This window comes from Chlamydotis macqueenii, chromosome 23, assembly GCF_036417535.1.
Source record: "Chlamydotis macqueenii isolate bChlMac1 chromosome 23, bChlMac1.mat, whole genome shotgun sequence".
In the NCBI taxonomy this organism is placed as follows: domain Eukaryota; kingdom Metazoa; phylum Chordata; class Aves; order Otidiformes; family Otididae; genus Chlamydotis; species Chlamydotis macqueenii.
The window spans coordinates 3,100,485-3,117,204 of NC_141578.1; the positions used below are offsets into that span (position 1 = coordinate 3,100,485).

Here is a 16,720-nt window from a genome sequence, read left to right on the forward strand (position 1 = left end):
AGCTGGGCCGGTTTCTCATACACGTACAAAACAGCTCTGACCCTGTATATGTAAGGTAACCCCTGAAAAAAAAAGACCTTTTTACTTTTTTAGTGCCAGCAGCCCATGGCAAGGAGTGTGTTACTGTAATTTAAGACAACTTTAGCTGCAAATCTATGAAAATCTACAAAATCTAGGTCACCGAGCGGAGACAAATCTTCTGAGAAAGGTCAAGCAGTATTTCACGTGAAGCCCGTACTCCTTAGGAAGAGAAGCAGCCTCTCGGGACAAACGCCGCTTGAATTGTGTAACAGCTCCCGCGCCCGCCCTGCGTCCTAACGAGAAATGACATCCCGCTCAAGAGCAAGAGGAAGATGCGTGCTGGAGCTTGCTACGCCTTACGCTGCCTTGCTTTCTCTTGCTGAAGCGTAGCACGGCGAGGAAGCCGTGGATGCAGCTGCATTAGCACTTAACGACCTGCTACTCCAGTCACTGCCTGGGAGATGTCTTTCAGCCCTGGCACATCTTTTCACTTTACTGTTTCTCCTAGCAGAAGACAAAAAACCAGAGAGGTGGGGGACCAGAGGGCTCTGTTCTCGTAGAATTATCCTTTAAACGACAATTCATTCATGTAGCTTCCAGTGGTACAAGAAGAAGTTATGCCTGAAATGATACGATGCTGGAAGAATAAAGAGATCATCTTGTGTTTTCAAAGTACAGCAACAGCCACTACAAGTAGAAAAGTGTTTTAAGAAGGTGATCCTGATCCACAAAGAAAATCCAGATTCTTGTGGATAAGCTAAAACCTGGCTGAGCTACGAGCTATAGCAGCAAAAGAGCCCTCCCAAACTTGGAGGACAGAGATCTTCTAAGCCAAAAGGTTACGTGCGTTTTCAGTTTCCCACCACCCAAAGCAGACCAATCTGTTACCCCCTTTTTCTTTTTTGGTTTTTTTTTTTTTTTTTTTAGGAAGAGGAAACATAGTAAGAAAAAGATTGGCATCTATTCAGAAAAGAAAAAAAAAAGCACAAAATAATATTGGGTAGAGAGACATCACTGCAACAAAATAAAAGGAGGAGAAACACCTATGAGGTAGGAAAGCAAAACCTACAGGTGCAGAGAGCAGGTCCTGTGCTTGTACGACCTGGGAAGAGTCTTCCCTAAGCTGCTCTTCCCTGGCGAGCCGTGTCCAGCAAAGGCAAAGCACCACCTCTTACCCAGCCCTTGGTGTGGGGCAAATGGGCGCTGTTGCTCCGCACCAGAAGCTTGTCTGCACCATTGAGGGGGGGTTTTTTGGCTGGCACTGTCACTAGCCCCCATCTAAGCTTGGTCACTGGGCTGTCCTCGCTGCTGGAATATCGGCTGAAAGCGGGGCGGGAGGGGGAAAAGTCTTTTGTAAGAGGTGAGGTGTCCTTCTCCGAGCAACCAGAAGTTGTGCTTATGCCTTGGACTTCGCAGGGCTGACACTGGGTAACTGAGGATTTGGGTTTCCCTGACAGTGGGTGCAGATGCTGCCCCCGCTCCGTCACAAGAAAAGGTTTCTCTCTGCTCCAACGTAGAAATTCCCAATCGAGGGCAAAGCCAGCAATAGCCTCGCATGCAGACATGCACAGCCGTGGCACAAACATTGTCCTTAACCCTTTCAATGGGCGCCTGGAACCAAAGGATTCTCCTCTACGCGAGCCCTGGCAGTGCTGAGAGAACCGGGGCGAGGTGCGTGGCTCGCGGTGCCACCAAGCTGCCTGGCTGAGGGAGGCGGCTGCTCCAGCAGCAATATCGCGGGCTCCCGGGTGGAAAAACGCAGCTTAAACACCGCAGGGCAGAGCCCAGGCGGGCGCCGCCGAGGCGGGGAGGGCTGGTACGTGGTCTTCTGCGTTTTGCAGGGGCAGGGATGTTGAGGCTTAAAAAGGGGAGAGCGCTTTGCGCAGACCTGGGATTGAAAAAACCGCTTTAATACGGCAATGGACTCTCATTTTTTTTTTGCTTGTAGTCTGTGGCAGCTGCAGCAGTTGGTGAGTTTGGCTATCGTTGGGCATCTGTGGGCTGTTAAGCCCCGCTCGGAAATATCTTAATCTTTGCAGACCCTGCTGTGGAGCCAGCCCTGTGGGGCTTCGTTTTACCTGCCATCGTTTCGTATGGCCAATTTAGACTCCTGCCACGTCACCTTCCCATTGAAAGGGTTAATGGAGTGCATGCTTAATTGCCAGCACACGAAAGCGAGAGTGAAGGAGCCTTGCCCCATGCCTGTTACCTCCTCCGGCTGGTATGGTACCTGGGGTTGGCGTGGCTTCAGAGGGCAGCGCCAAGGATAGAGAGGGGAAGGCGGAGAGAGCGTAGAAGAGAAGGGAAGAGAAAAGAGAGGAACATATAAAAACAACCAGAACACACCCACGAGAGACTGGGGACCACTTGCACACAGTCACCAGAGGCTTGAGAGAGAGGGGGTCAATGCGTGGGCCGCGACCCATCGCCCTGCTGCGCATCAGAGCTGCTTGCGAGCCGGGCCGTCCCCTCGGAGATGGAGGTCACCGGTTAAACACACACCAGCTCCGCAGCAGAGGTGCCAGTGGTGTCCATTCAGCAAAGTGCTTAAGCAGGTGCTCATCGCTAATCCCAGCGAGGACTGGTTTTGACACTCTGAGTTTCACCTTATTCTTTTCTAGTGCAGTTCTAACACCAGTGCTCGTCCTGCCTTGTGTGGGTTGGAGCCCGTGGTGCAGAACATCAGAGATGTATTTTTATTTAAGCTTCTCAGGTGAATGAGTCTGGCAAGCAGAAAACAACCTCTGAAAGCATTGATGGGTTTAATTTCCTTAATCTGCTTTTTGAAAAAATTCCAAACTTGTCTTTTGCATATTACAGCAGGTACCTTCATATCAAGGTGGACATTCAGAGCTGCTAATTGTACTTACACGCCAGAACTGTTGTGCTGTACCTCAGGGTCTCATGCTTTGAGGTCAAACTTTGCCATCTTTCTGTAACTTCAGACTGGGATTTGACTCTCTAATTTTTCTTGCTGCTCAACGGCCAACGCTTTGTCCTTTTGCTAAGTGGCAGCAGGCCATCCCTGTGGCCGGGGCAGCTGGGGAGCGCTGGGTGCCGCTGCATCCCCGGTCCCCGGACAGGGAACCTTATCTTGGCATGCCGGCGTACCCTGTACCTGCCGTCTCCCAGTACAAATCCATTAAGCGATACACAACAGCGGTCGGTTACGGCTGTTATTTAGCTGTGCTCTCCTAACAGTCCCCGATATCGGCGTATAGAAACAAACCCAGTAAAGCAAACGTGTATGAGACAGCTGGAACCACTGACCATCACCAACACCTTCAATCCAATCCCTGTGCTCCAACAGCTTGTTGAGGGTGTGACTTAGTTAATTTTTATTTTTCCCACAGCATATGCAGCCCCATCCTGTCACGTCAATTAGCGACGCTGGAGCCCACCTCAGAGGTGTCAGGAAGCGTTTAATTTCCACTGGGTCATCAGTAGGAATGACTTTTCCTACTCAGAGCCACTAGTTAGGGGGGGGGAGATGGAGGAAAGGAGACAAAAACCCCATTAAACCGGAACCCTAACCAAATCATAGGTCTTTTAGCAAATGCTAAAGAAAGGAAAACAGCCAGCTTTTGTCTCCCCGCGTTCCCTTGGGGCTCCTGAACTTTCACTCAGTGTGATGAATGCTCCACAATGGGCATTTTTATCTCATTATGACTCTGGGAGCTTGGCTCTGGAGGGTCAGGTCAGCTGCTGGTTATGGGGTGACAGGAGAGTGGCACCGTCGCCCCTGCCTGGGGGTGCAGCTGCTCCCCCCGCTTTGAGCCACCAAACATTCACCCACATCTGCTCCTTATTTAAGCTCATAGAGTGCAGAGCTTCACCTTTTGCAAGACGAGAGCAAGATGCTCTCCCGCATTTTTTTTGGCCGATACATGTGCCATCACCCTCCCAGCAAAGCCAGAAGCTGGTGCTGCTGCTCCTACCTTCGTTCAGCAAGGCTGGCGACTCCTCCACTATGGCTTCTCCTTCTCCCACCTGGGTCCGTGCGCGCAGGAAGAAGCGATAGCGTGAGATGGGGTCTGTCCTCTGCAGGGTGAACCTTGTCTGATTGGGAGAGAAGCTCTCCACCTGGGTCCGGCCCGTTTTGGATCCGTTAACTGGGGAGGAAAGGCAGGTGGTGGTGGCGTCAGCCTTGTTTCGGAAATACACCGCGGCGTCTACTTTGTCACCTCTCCCCCGGGACCAACTGCTGGTCGGTGCGGGGCCACGTGTGCTCAGAGCCATAGCTGCTGTTAAATCCACTTGGTCTAGGGCAGCTGGTGACTTACAGGCTCGGGGACATGCTGGGAGGGACATTCAAGGTGGTTTAGGTGGCCAAGGAAGGGCACGGTGCATGTGCCAGGCTCTCAGGGAAGGTTTTATTGCCCCAGGCATCACGCTGGGCTCTGCGGAGCGTGCTGCGCTCCGGGCAGCATCTCTTACCCAGCTGGCAGCTTGCATTGGAGCACATAAACTACTCGGGCTGTACTTAAAAGTTCTTTTTAAATCAGAAATCAAATTTATTTCCCTTCAGCGGTCGAGTTAGGGAGAACCGCTGAGCACCCGCTGCCCTCCCCGGTTAGCTGCAGCTCCCTGCACTGCTCCAGGATTCCTTAGCATCTCACCTCCCGAGGAAAGCCTCCAGTTCCTTACAGAGAGCTTTCTGTGCCAGGTGAGGAGGTAATTAGCAGCGAGGAAAATAATTAATGACTTAATTATTACCACTAAGAAGATAGCATGTGGAACGTACAGGCTTGATATCTAAGGTTGTATCCTGTGAGGACGCCGTTGGGATGCTCTGGGTGATCCCACTCCAGATTGATGATTTCCAGATTTGGCTGTCGGATTCTTAAATACCTGGGGGAGCTGGGCACTTGGGAGGAGGAGGGGACCAGGAAGGAGAAGGAAAGAAGAAAAAAACATACAAGATAACATACCTTACAATACCGTACATCGCGGGCTGACTGGTACGCTCAAGAGGCTCATAAATACACACATGCAGGGAGCACACACGCTAAAGGTCAGAAAGTGATTTGAGCAAGAATCTGTGCCAGAAACCATGCGCCAGCCCCGGGTTTTCAGCAGCGCGTGCGCAGGGAGCAGAAACCGGAGCAGCTCTGCATGCGACCCCGGCAGCACCGCGCCCGCGCTGTGCTCGTCGGGTACCGGCGCGTGGCACCCGCAAAAGATGCTACAGGCGTGAAGCGGAGCTGTGACAGGGTTCAAGTCCCACTTCTGTGTGTTGTACACTTGTACTGGTCTTGTTTAGAGCTCCCGTCCAGCCCAACAGTTACATCATCTCCTCTGTTTGTTTAAATGGTGAAAAAACAGAATAGCATCTTCTCCTCTTGCAAAACATCTTTGTGTTATTCGTGTCTAGAGCTCTGTGAGAGGGAGCTGGTGCACGCACACTGTGGTCCTTACCCTGAGGAACGGCTGCTTTTATGGCTGCTTAGTCAAAGCTAGTAAAAGAAGGAAAGCATCCTTCATTCCTGAATCAAATTATTCTCCTAGTTTACTCATAATTGTGGTGTCTTAACTGGGGAAGGAACCTGGCTCTCTGATCTGAGAGATTAGTGATTTACTGAACAGATTACAGAATATCATTCAATCATCTCCTAAACATCAATATATAGTCCATGAAATTGCTCAGTGGTGTAGGAAAAAAAAAATCAGCAATTTACTTACGACAATAGTATAATTGCTATAATTGTTCCCATCAATGCCACCCACACGTGCCTACACCGACCCCGAACGCTCCGTGCCTCTGGCACCTGGGCAAGCAGCTCAGGCAAAATCTGCAAAACTGTCTGACTAGAACGGAGTCCGTCCTTCTTAAACGAGCTTGATTGTGGCTGGTCAATTGAAAATCCTTAGAAAATGGTGACAGCACCCAAGAAAACGTTGAGGAAGAAAGAGCCAGGACGGAGAGATGCTGTTGTGGTACAGCAGGAATAGGATGAAGAGGAAGAGGAAGGCCCCATCGCATTTTGTGTTGCTTGAGACAGGATTCATTTCCAGCCTCTACCATTTTCTCCTCTTGCGTTTTTGTAACACATCGTGCCAAAAACATCTGTGCTACAGGGAGATTCATTGCCAGCCACTGAAAGTGCAGCTCCAACAGAAAGTTATTGGTCTGTCTATAAATAGCTCCCGTGACAGCAAGAAAATTAAAATCTCCAGTTCATCCTTGACGCGAGCTCTTTAAACAGAAGAACGAGGCGCTCTTGCCTGAAAAGCCTGACGGGGTATTAGTGACATCCTTTCAGAACAAAAGTACTTGGGTCGTGCAGAGACTTTCCTGCCTTTTCCTGAGCAAGATGAATCTATTCACTCTCATTTCAGCGACCCGCGGCACGGGTAGGCGCGGTGACATTTGCAGGTCAGGCAGCAAATCAAGGGCACGGCGCTGTGCTTCTGAAGAGGTTTTGCCAACATTTCTCTTGTTTAGCCTAAAAGAGCTACTTGCTGATGTGTTCAAAGCACCTGAAGGGGATTTTTTTTTTTTTTTTCTTTCTTAGGTTGATGTGACTTAGGTGTACCTGCAGAGATGTTACCTGCCGCGCGGTGACGAAGGCACACTGCCGCGTGACAGTGATGCTGCCCAGAAGATGCTGCTAAGGCTCAGCTAAAAATTATCCCTCGCGCATCTCCCCAGCAGCATCGTGCTGCGGCTCCTGGTCTGCTCCGCAGAGCCAAACCACCCAAACCTCTCCCAGCGCGCACCCCAGGGCCGGGTCCCTGCACAACCCCCCCGGGAACGTACCTCCTTCAGGTGTGGGGAACTCCTTAACTTCACTGCGCGGCCCATCTCCTCTCCCGTTGGTTACAACCATCTCAAGCTTGTAGTTGCTGTAAGGAAACAGCCGGGACACTATGCCCCGGTTTCGGTCTCCAGGAAAACTCACATACTGCCGTTTTTTGGAGACCCACAGGTTCTTCAGCAAACTACTGTCTCTCCAGAAATAGGCCTTCAAGAAACATGCATGGCAAGTGAAGCTTTTCCCATTTAAGTGCAACTGTTTTGTTTTTTTTCATTAACAAAGCACAGCAAAATTTCCCCTCTTCAAAGAGCAGCTCTCCGCTGCAGGAGCCTTTTAGAGCAATTCATGAAGTGCCGCGTCCCTGCGGCGAAGCAGGTCAGTGATGTTACCCGAGGAAGAGGCTGAGCGTGGGGTTATGAGCTTCCCAAAGGTCACAGAGCAAAAAAAAAAAAAACAAACCCCACTAAGCTCAGTCTACAAAGAGCTGGTTTCTGGCTCCCAAGCACTAGGCACTGAGTGACTCGCCCTTTCCACCCAGATGAGTACCGCAGCGGCGTACTGGGAAAGGTGGGATGCGTCCCAGCACAAAGGAGAGGCTGAGCTCGGCAAGGCTCCCATTCGAAGCCCCGGCTGCAAATCTTATTTCATGCAGAAATAAGATTCATTCAGAAAACAGACCGGAATGACAGAGCAGAGGCAGAAAAAAACCTGAAAGCAGCACCCCAGGAGCTTTCTTTATGCCCAGGGGATTATCGGATTTGAAATGTTATAGCTGTTTGCAGGACACGCGCTTTTGGTAACGTCGTAAACGCCGATAGAAGGGGCTCTGTCCAGACTTTTGCTTGCTTTGAACAGGGTCTGTCTGTACATAAACGCTGTTCTTCTACCTGAGCAGTAACTAAAGAGGATCCATGCTGCCTTTAGTTGCCAGTTAGTATGAACCGCTGGGTTTAGGCTTTGCGAGGGTTGGTGTTCATTAAAAAACGATGTAAGTACTCTGGGGATGACACAAAAACTGGCCTGTTTGTACCTATCCGAGGTGATTCACCCCAGAGCCAGCCAGCCCAGGGATCTGGGCAGCCCTACAGCCAGGAAACCCCTCGCTGCATGGGCAGGACCCCCCCCGAGCCCACGGACAGCCCCACGTGCTCAGTCTGCTCGCTCCAGGTCCTGTGGGCAGGCACTGGGACGGGCCAGCCCATCACCGAGCCCTGGGAGATGTCCCCAGCCCCGTCCAGGCACCAGCATGAGCAAACCAAAGCCCTTTGCTCCTGGTGCTGTTCCAGAGCTCGGCCCCCGGGGTCTGCACCCAGAGGTGGCCACAGGGCCCTGATGGCCGGAGGAGCATTTTCTGTCATCCCCATCGCAGGCGGTTCCCTCGCCGGGGCCGCCTGGGCTCGTGAGAAGGTTAGCTGTGTTAATAGTGCCGAAGAGACGGGGGTTTGCTCACTCTGTACTCCTTGAGCTGACCCTGGATGGTGTCCAGGTGCACGCGGGTCCAGGTCAGGGCAATGGCAGTGCTGTTTAAGATTCTTATCCTAACATCCGTAGGCGCCGCCTTGGGATCTGAGCGGTCAGGGATAAAGCAGAGTGCGTGTTAGGTACCCAGCGGTACCCCGGAGGTCAGACAGACGGATGGACACCCCTCTTGCCCCCCACCATGGTTTTCCCCTTGCAGCATCGTGAGGGGAGCAGTGGCCCCACGCGCCGGCTGTGCCGTATGCTGGCACCTCGGCCAGCCCTGGCTGCCGGCAGCGTTATCGTGGGGATAATCACCTCCTTTTCTCCCTCCTTAAATTCAATTTCTGAGGATTTTCCAAACTTGAGAACATAAAACAGGAGCAACAGGCCAACTCTCGGCTTCCTGGCTGCCCTCATTTGGGGTGAGCAGACCCTGCGACCCTGAAAACACACAGCACAGCATCACTTACCTGTGTCCCCCTCACTTCCTCCCTGATACGTGCATGCTTAAAAAGCTGGCTATTGTTTTTTCAAGTATTACTTCCACAAGAAAGGGGGAAAAAAATCCTCATATTTCATTCAGCCAGCCATCATGACAATATTCGTGATCCAGTTAATAGCCAGGTGTCCCTGTTTTGGCAGGGATGGAGTTAATGTTCCTCTCAGTAGCCGGTGTGTTTTGGATTTTGTAGGTGAAGAATGTTGATAAACGCCCTGATGTTATGAGTTGTTGCTAATGAGACCAAGGACACTGTCTGGCTTCCCAGGTCTTCCTGATGTGTGGGAAGCTGGGAGGGAAACAGCCAGAATAATTGACCCAAACCGGCCAAAGAGAGCATTCCGTGCCATAAACGTCGTACTCAGTATCTAAGCAGGGGTTGCCTCGCGGCGGGGGGACATGGATCTCTCCCTTGCTGGCTTCTTCTCACTTCTCTGCTTGCTGCTCGGTTTCGTTTCCGTGATCACAACTCGGGACAGGCTGTTTCAGTCATTGGGACATCGGGTGATGAGAAACCATGCATTGTTCATTTAGTCTATTTTAGTATCCTTATATTTTGTTATTAGTGTCATTTTCCTTTGCTATTCTAGTACTCTGTCTTCATCTCAACCCTCAAGTTTTCCTTTCTTCCCAATTTCTCTTCCCCATCCCACTGGGGAGGGCAAGGGTGAGCAATCAACTGCGTGGTGACCAGGGTCGAACCACAACACGCTGCTGCGAGAGACCACGTTAGCGAGGAGGGGGTCTGGCTCACCTCCCACTCCCAGTGAAGGGCAGTGCAGCGTGACTGCTGGCGACAAATCCAGCCCCTCTCCGCTGCCACAGTTAGAGCCAAGAGTCACAAAACTCCCCATTATTTCTATGTCCTGTCATCTGAATTTGGCCAGGACCTGCTGTTGGTCCAGTTGGGGTTTTTACCTCCCTTTGCTTGTCTGTAGAAATCTGCAGTTATCTTTGAAGCAATTTAGACATGACGGGGAGGGGAATTAGGGCTTTTAGTTTGTTTTGGGTTTTTTTTTTAACTTTTCCCACCCCTCGGGATGTTGCGCAGGAACACATTTGTGCCTGGGTTGCGATACGGAAGCTCTGGTCTCTCTATTTTACCTCTATGTAAAGCACACCTGTGCAGGCTTGTTCAGATCCTCCCAAAACTCAAAACGATTGCACAAGTTTTCAATTGAAACTACAAAAAAACCCCAAAACTAAACCAACCCAACTGGTAGCGCGCAGACAGGTAATACAGAGACGATGGTGCAGCCGGGTGCTTGTGGAGTTTTTTCCCAGTGACAGCCTCTCAGCTTCGTCCCCCTTTGCTTCCAGTGCTCTGCTCTTACCCTGACTCCCACCGCTTGGTGCCTGTTTTCCTCCCCATTGCCCCGTCTCCTCCTCCTGTTTGTGTCCCCTTGACTTCAAGCCTGGAGTCATGGGTGTTAGCTGCCTTCTCCGCCTTACTTCTCGGTAATCCTAAAAAATCACAGCCAGGGACCCCCACTGATGACGCAGTGCCAGGAACTCATATATATTTCTTTGAAAATAAAGCTGTTGGCAGCAAACCACACTATCCTAACACGGTAAGGATAATTGTAGTTCAGTCTTGGATGCTACAGGCACAGAAGGTGATGCCAGTAGCCCAGAATGAAGGTGGAAAGAGAGTTAAACAAGCTGGCCACCATTCTACATGACCAGGTGGAGAGTTTTAAAGAAAGATAAGCTGAGCCAATGGTGTGTTGTAAACAGGAGCCCAAGCTGGGACCTTATCAGAGAGGCACAAGAATCCAGCCCGGGAGGAACCACCAGCCTTTTGGCCATTCATAGCACCGCTCATCCGAGATGAACCCGGTGCTCTACAGATGTCGAGGGCAAAAATTGAATGTGGTTTATTGGAGTACAGCCAGAGCTCATCTTAAATGAAATCTTAGGGTCTTCCACAATCAAAGTCTTATCTGGGTCTTACAGAGAGCAAGGGAGAGGCTGAGTGGCTTGGATCACGCAGGCAAAGCCCAGAACACGGCCAAGCCTCTTTCTTCCAGTGCCTCAAACTGGATTTTTGTGCCAAATTAAGCAGTGCTATGAACACGTCCTGGGGCCAAGTGCCAACCCACTGACCTCGGGTGGGACCCGGCCCTTCCGAAACACTTACGATCCCTGGCTGAGAAAATACTCACAATCTTCCCCAGAATAGCCGATGACGGTGTCAGGCTCCGGCGCTCTACCAAAGTCGTTCTCTGCCTGCACTTTGATCTCGTAGGGGACGTAGATGGGCGTGTTCCAGACGACATGCCGTGGTGTCTTCACCGTCTCGTTGTACCAGCTCCCTCGGGGGTCCCTTCGCCTCCATCTCACGATGTACCTGAGGTTGGGCCCATAAGCTTGAGTTGCATTCAGAGGCTTAACGGAGCAAAACAGAAAAAGAAAGTGAGAGGGAGAAAGAGCAACTGTATTTCTCTGCCATGGAGCGCCAAAAAGTTCCATTCAGCAGTGGTTCTTATTTCATGCTCCATCAGCAAATCTCAAAGGAGGTCAACATTTTTGTTCCCAGAGAAAGACATCACTAGTCTTTGCCCTCCAGACCCAAGGCAGGACCAAGAACCCTATCCTTCTATCCCAGTCCATATTCCCACTGCAATTTATTTCCTCCCGACAGATGCTGGCTTGGTTGTGGATGACACCTGCTGGTGCACGAAGAAAAGCAAGAGCTGGTCTGTGAGCCCTGCTTAGGGAACCAGACTGAGCATCCTCCCTAACTTCTCTCTCTGATCTAGTGTCTTTGGCTTGCGTAGTTGCAAATTATTGGTTTTTATCACAAACCAGCTTCTAAGCACTAATGGCTTCTCTTGTCGATGCATCTTCTGCTTTTTATTTCCTTTGCGGTCATTAAGGTTACGGCACGCTGTGTGGTACATCGCACGTGCTGGATGTGCTGAGTTCTCCATACCTTAGTATCTGTGACTGTACTGGTAAGATGCTGGGTGGGTGTCCAGCATCAAAGAAAAACTCACCGTCCAAGTTATCTCCATGTTGTTTTTTTGGGTTCCTGCACCTTGAACTCCTGTTGGGTTAATTTCAGGACCTGAAATTCACATTGGAAAAAAAAAAAAAAAAGTAGTGTATAATAGTATATAATTTTGAAAAATGACCATTTGAGTGGTTAAAAACCCTTTACTTCGCAAGCCAAAAGCACTTCCAAGACAGAAGTTAATGGCCTGATTTTTCCAGAAGTTCCCATTCAGGTTAATGGAACATGAGACTCTCAGCACTCTCGAAAACCAGGCCATTTATTTAGGAGCGTCTTTTTTTTTTTTTTTTTTCTAAAATGTCCTAAATCTTTGAAAGACAGCCATTGTGAAGCAACCCCAGGAGCCAAGTCTGACACTTTTGAAATCTGAACCAAGAAGAGTAATGTCCAAAGCCAACACTAGATGCCAGTAGATGTTGCAGAAGCAGCTCTGCAATGGTTAAATTAAGAAATGCAGCAAAACTGCTGAGCTTCCTGTGAACTCCCCATATTAATTGTCCCAAGTATTCTACAATGTACAAAGCACCGGGCACACAAATTGAAGACCCGAGTCTTGGTCGTGGACTGGAGCACACTTTACTCCTGCACCGATCCAGGCTCCTGGCCAGCCCTAGCAGCGGACAATGAATTCGCAATTTTGGAACAAAATGCCTTTTGCTTGTGGCCAGTTTACACTTGAGTCTAATTTTCCAAGAGACTCCTGAGCTTCCTGTGGTCAGAAAGGATGAATGACTTTCTTTACAAAGTTTCTCTGTAAGGTGAAACCGGGCTTTCCTTCAACAGATTCTGCTGGAATGCTTTGCATAAATCCTCCCCTTTGCTTTTTGCTGCTCTGCAGAATATCAGTCACAGGTTTGAGGATGTGATATATAAAATTATACCCCAGCGCCTGCATGAGCAGCTCATTCCCTCACCTGTGTAAATCTGTTTCTGTTACAGGAGCTGTGATCATACACCATGAGGGAAGAGTACACGGAGAGTGGTGGCCAGATGCTAAGAACATCAAGTCATTGTGGCAAGAGGGACCGGGTGGACAGGTACTTACGTGCCCCGTTGGTCTGGTAGCGTTCGGAGGGCACGCTGGGCAAGCTGCTGCCCACGTCATTCACCGCAATCACCCGAAACTGGTAGTTGACGTAAGGTGAGAGGCTCAGGATGGCCGAGTTGACGCTCCCGGGATACCTGGAGTGGTTGTGCCACATGCCAGGTTGGAACCGGTCCTCCTCAAACTGGACAATGTAGTCTGGGGGAAAAGATGGAGAGGTGGGATTAATGGCTCACAAGGAAGGTTTTCCCTGCGTGGTGCAGAAGAAAGCGGGAGGGATATGGGGCAGAGGGCCCGGCAGCTGACCTGTGATGGGGCTGTTGTTGTCATCGCCGGGAATCCACGTCAGCCGCACGCTCCTCTCAGCCAGGTCTGTCAGCTCCAAGTCACGGGGCCGGTCGGGTCGTTCTGTCAGCCAAGTAACGAGACAATTTAGGTTGGGATTTTCCCAGGAGCTGGGAGTCCCATTTCCCATCCCTTCTCCCGGGAGGGGAAGCCCTGGCCATCTTAGTCCAGACCCATGGGAGGACACGTGCTCTGTGGGACGATTCACATTCTGCAGCTCTTGGTGGACTAATGCAATTTTAAAAATACAAACGTGCTCAGGTACTGGTTGTGCCCTGCCTTGAAACCCTGCCTGCTCCGCGTACAACTGATGTTATCTGGTGGTGGAAGCTCTCAAGAACTGGCACTGTGGGACACGAAATGATGCGGCAAGGGACCTTTCCACCCACAGCCATCTGGATGGGTGTTCAAGGACAACATGGACAGGACCTGGAAGCATCAGCTCCCAGCTTTTTCAACCACTAGACCTAGATTTTCTGTTGGGGTTATTGGCAAGGCAAAACAAAAATCAATTTACAAAATAAAATAAACCCGGTGAATTAGTGATGATTACCTTTAGGTAAGTCTCTCAAACGGTTAGCAGGAATGGCTGCAAGGTAAGACATTGGTTGTTAACGGTGTTAGTTTAGTCATTAAGCTTGGGTGGCCAAAGGAGCACCTGGTAAATATAAAGTTACAGACACAGTTACAGATTTCGGAAGGGCCTGATCCTGCCTGGGGACCAGACTAGGTACCTCCTACCCCAGAGACCTCCAGGCGTGCTCTGCACACCTTTACTTATCTTTCTAGCACACGGCAAAGGGGAAATTCCAGCCTGCCACAGAGTTAATTAGCTATTAGGGGAAAAGGATGGGAAATAAATCAAGCCCAGTCAAATTATTAGGGATATGGGATCCATATTGCAAGATCTGCAAGGGCAGGGATTGATAGACCTGTGTTTTGTGAGTAGATCTGGCAGCGTACATAAATGGGGTGGGGAATGGGTTTAGGATTGTCACTCCCATAGGAGTGACGGTCTCCAAAATGAGACCTACAAGGCGAGGAGCCCTCACCCCGTTTCCCGTGTTGCTCAGCAGCCTGACATTCAGTTAAATTCACTTGCACATTTAGGACTGTTCTCACAAAGCTTCAACAGCCACATTTGGATATTTTTAGCTGTATGTAATAACTCCTTTTTTTTTTTTTTTTTTTTTTGGTCTCAAATGCCAGTTTCCTTCGACTCAAATTCAATGCCATTGTCTGAGTCTGAGATGAGGCAGCACGTCCTTGCTGAGTCCCGCAGCAAGGGAACAACTGCTCTGCCAGCATCTCCCTGAGCACCTCTGTTTCACGGATGGTTCTGTGGTCACAGATCACCCTTTCAGCCTGACCTTGAAGTCAGTTTTATTACAAACAAAGCACTTGGCTCTGTGTCAGCACGCTGGGAGGACGGCTTTACCCAGTACGGTGAGGTACGCTTTGGCCGAGTCCTTGTCCAGCTCCGTGCTAGCTACGCAGGTGTAATCCCCTTGGTCCTTTTCAGCCACACCATAGATTGTCAGGCCATCATCTTCTTTCTTCATCCTTAAAGGGATGAGAACGATAATCACACAACTGCGCCTAAGCACATCAGGCAGCAGGACTGAGGTCTAACTGTTCTCCGATAAAATACACAAAAAAGCCCAAGGTTTTATCAGCTAAGGATGCATTGAGTTCTTCTGGGAAACCTCATTTCCTAAGGAATCAGTGAATCTGCTCTGGTATGTATCTGGAATAATTACACTTTTAGGAAAATAGTCTGACTGCTGACTGGCTCGTGTCCCGTGATCAGATCTCACTTCACGAGAAGGGAGTCAGCTGTGGAAAGGAAATTACAGCTGTACCGCTCACGGCAGATAAACATTCATTTTGAAGTAGCTTGTTATTAACCCACCCTTTTTATCAAGATATCCTAAAATATCTGTTAAAAAAAACCAACCTATAGTCAAAGTCTTGATTTCCTGATAAGTCAGTTTTAATTGCTAGGCAGTGTCTCGTGGAAGGAGCTTGTTGCCTAGATGGGAACTCATTTATCCATATTATCCCTGGTGACTCCTGAAATGTTCTGGAAAATGTTTGACAATCCTGGGAGAGAAGACCCCTGAAACTGTTAAAGACAGACCTGTTCCCAATGTACAGGGGTGCGTCATCCTTCAGCCAGGTGACCGTGAGTTTCAGCGTCGGGTCGTGCTTTACGCGGCAGTGGAGGCGAGGCATAGAGCCCCTCTTCACCACCTGATCTTCTGGTCCTCTCACAATCCTGGTTGGGTCTGCGCAAAGTCAGAGGGAAAGCGTTAGGCACCACACCGCCGGGTTTCAGCTCAGGAACTCAACGACGAGCGATGTGACTTGGAAAAGACAAGCCTGCACATCAAGTGTTTGTCAAGCTTACTAGAGTGAACTATCTCTGATACAAGTGCTTGTGAATAAATTAACTTAACAAGCCATTAATTCATGCTGACACTTTCAAAAATACCCGGTTTTCCGAGTCAGCAATCAGTTTTGCTGAACAGGGAAAACCCCAGCAGAAACTTGATTCAGAAAATGTTTTGTTGCCATCAGTTAACCCTGATGTACACTTTATATTTCTTTTTGCAACGCTTACAGCATCTCACAGCTCAATATCCACACCAAGCCCTTCTACAGCTTCAGTATTCCCACAGACTTGGCTTTTTTTCAACATTAAAAGGGAATCTCTACTATTTTCTGGATTCCAGCTCCAAATCACTTAGTGTCTGTCCTGCTGACAGACTGCTGGAGTGCACAGCCAACCCTCCCTTAACATAAATTATTATTTCTGCTGCAAGTTTCAGAAGACCCAAGAGACTGTTTTGGCCTAGAGCCCTTCGTGCCCCTACCTTTGACCTCCAGGCGAACCTGAGCCTCCGCTTTGCCCAGGATGTTGGTAGCCACACAAGTGTAGATGCCCTGGTCCTCCTTCCGAGCCATGTTCATCTCCAAGCTCCCGTTCTCATGCGCCTTGTAGTTTCCTCCATCCAGCGTGTTCCCCTGGCCATTCTTAAACCTCACAACACCACAAAGTGCTATTGTAAGGGAAGAAAGAGCAGGAAACCTCCCCTTCCCACCCCTCCGGACTGGCAGGGGATGCGCTGCAGCTCTTACCATCTCAGGGTGGGGATCGGTGAGCCAAAGAAGGGGCAGTCGAGCCGGGTCCTGTTGTTTTGAATGACCTTGATGAGCTGGTTGCGGGGGGCCAGTATCCGTGGAGGTACGTCTGCAAACAGCAAAAATCACAGCCGTTGAGAAAGAAAAGAAACCAGTTTCCAGATTGCTGCTCCCTTCCCAGTCTTTTCATCCACCCTTCCTTCTTTTTTGTTCACTCTTCCTTGTTGGCACTTTCAAGACCCAGTAGAGCTTCTCCATTCCCTCTCATCTCTCCTTCCTTTCTACGTCTGAGCACCAACATGACTTGCTCACCCTTGCCTGGCTTGACAGGTCCATGGCAGTGGACCTCTACTCCAAAGCCCAGTTGCAGAGGTCACATACCTTTGTGCGTTAGCCTCAGAGCCGCCAACAACAAAGAGGAAAGTGAATAA

General features: G+C 49.9%; 1 protein-coding gene across 18 annotated transcripts in view; it reads right to left on the minus strand.

The window, feature by feature from the left end:
• NFASC (neurofascin) overlaps nucleotides 1-16,720 on the minus strand; it is a 92,161-nt gene that overhangs the window by 25,028 nt on the left and 50,413 nt on the right. For 4 of the 18 annotated variants that reach the window (XM_086765327.1, XM_086765328.1, XM_086765329.1 and 1 more), the window contains 14 exons: nucleotides 16,287-16,398; nucleotides 16,022-16,188; nucleotides 15,286-15,433; nucleotides 14,584-14,708; nucleotides 13,699-13,734; nucleotides 13,107-13,208; nucleotides 12,801-12,998; nucleotides 11,739-11,809; nucleotides 10,905-11,127; nucleotides 8,230-8,345; nucleotides 6,782-6,986; nucleotides 4,766-4,888; nucleotides 3,960-4,133; nucleotides 2,231-2,266 (listed from right to left, as the gene is read on the minus strand). In XM_086765327.1, the coding sequence (XP_086621453.1) occupies nucleotides 2,231-2,266; nucleotides 3,960-4,133; nucleotides 4,766-4,888; nucleotides 6,782-6,986; nucleotides 8,230-8,345; nucleotides 10,905-11,127; nucleotides 11,739-11,809; nucleotides 12,801-12,998; nucleotides 13,107-13,208; nucleotides 13,699-13,734; nucleotides 14,584-14,708; nucleotides 15,286-15,433; nucleotides 16,022-16,188; nucleotides 16,287-16,398 (1,836 nt within the window). The remainder of the gene's footprint in view (nucleotides 1-2,230; nucleotides 2,267-3,959; nucleotides 4,134-4,765; nucleotides 4,889-6,781; nucleotides 6,987-8,229; nucleotides 8,346-10,904; nucleotides 11,128-11,738; nucleotides 11,810-12,800; nucleotides 12,999-13,106; nucleotides 13,209-13,698; nucleotides 13,735-14,583; nucleotides 14,709-15,285; nucleotides 15,434-16,021; nucleotides 16,189-16,286; nucleotides 16,399-16,720) is intronic. The other 14 variants (XM_086765335.1, XM_086765330.1, XM_086765325.1 and 11 more) reach the window with 9 other exon arrangements.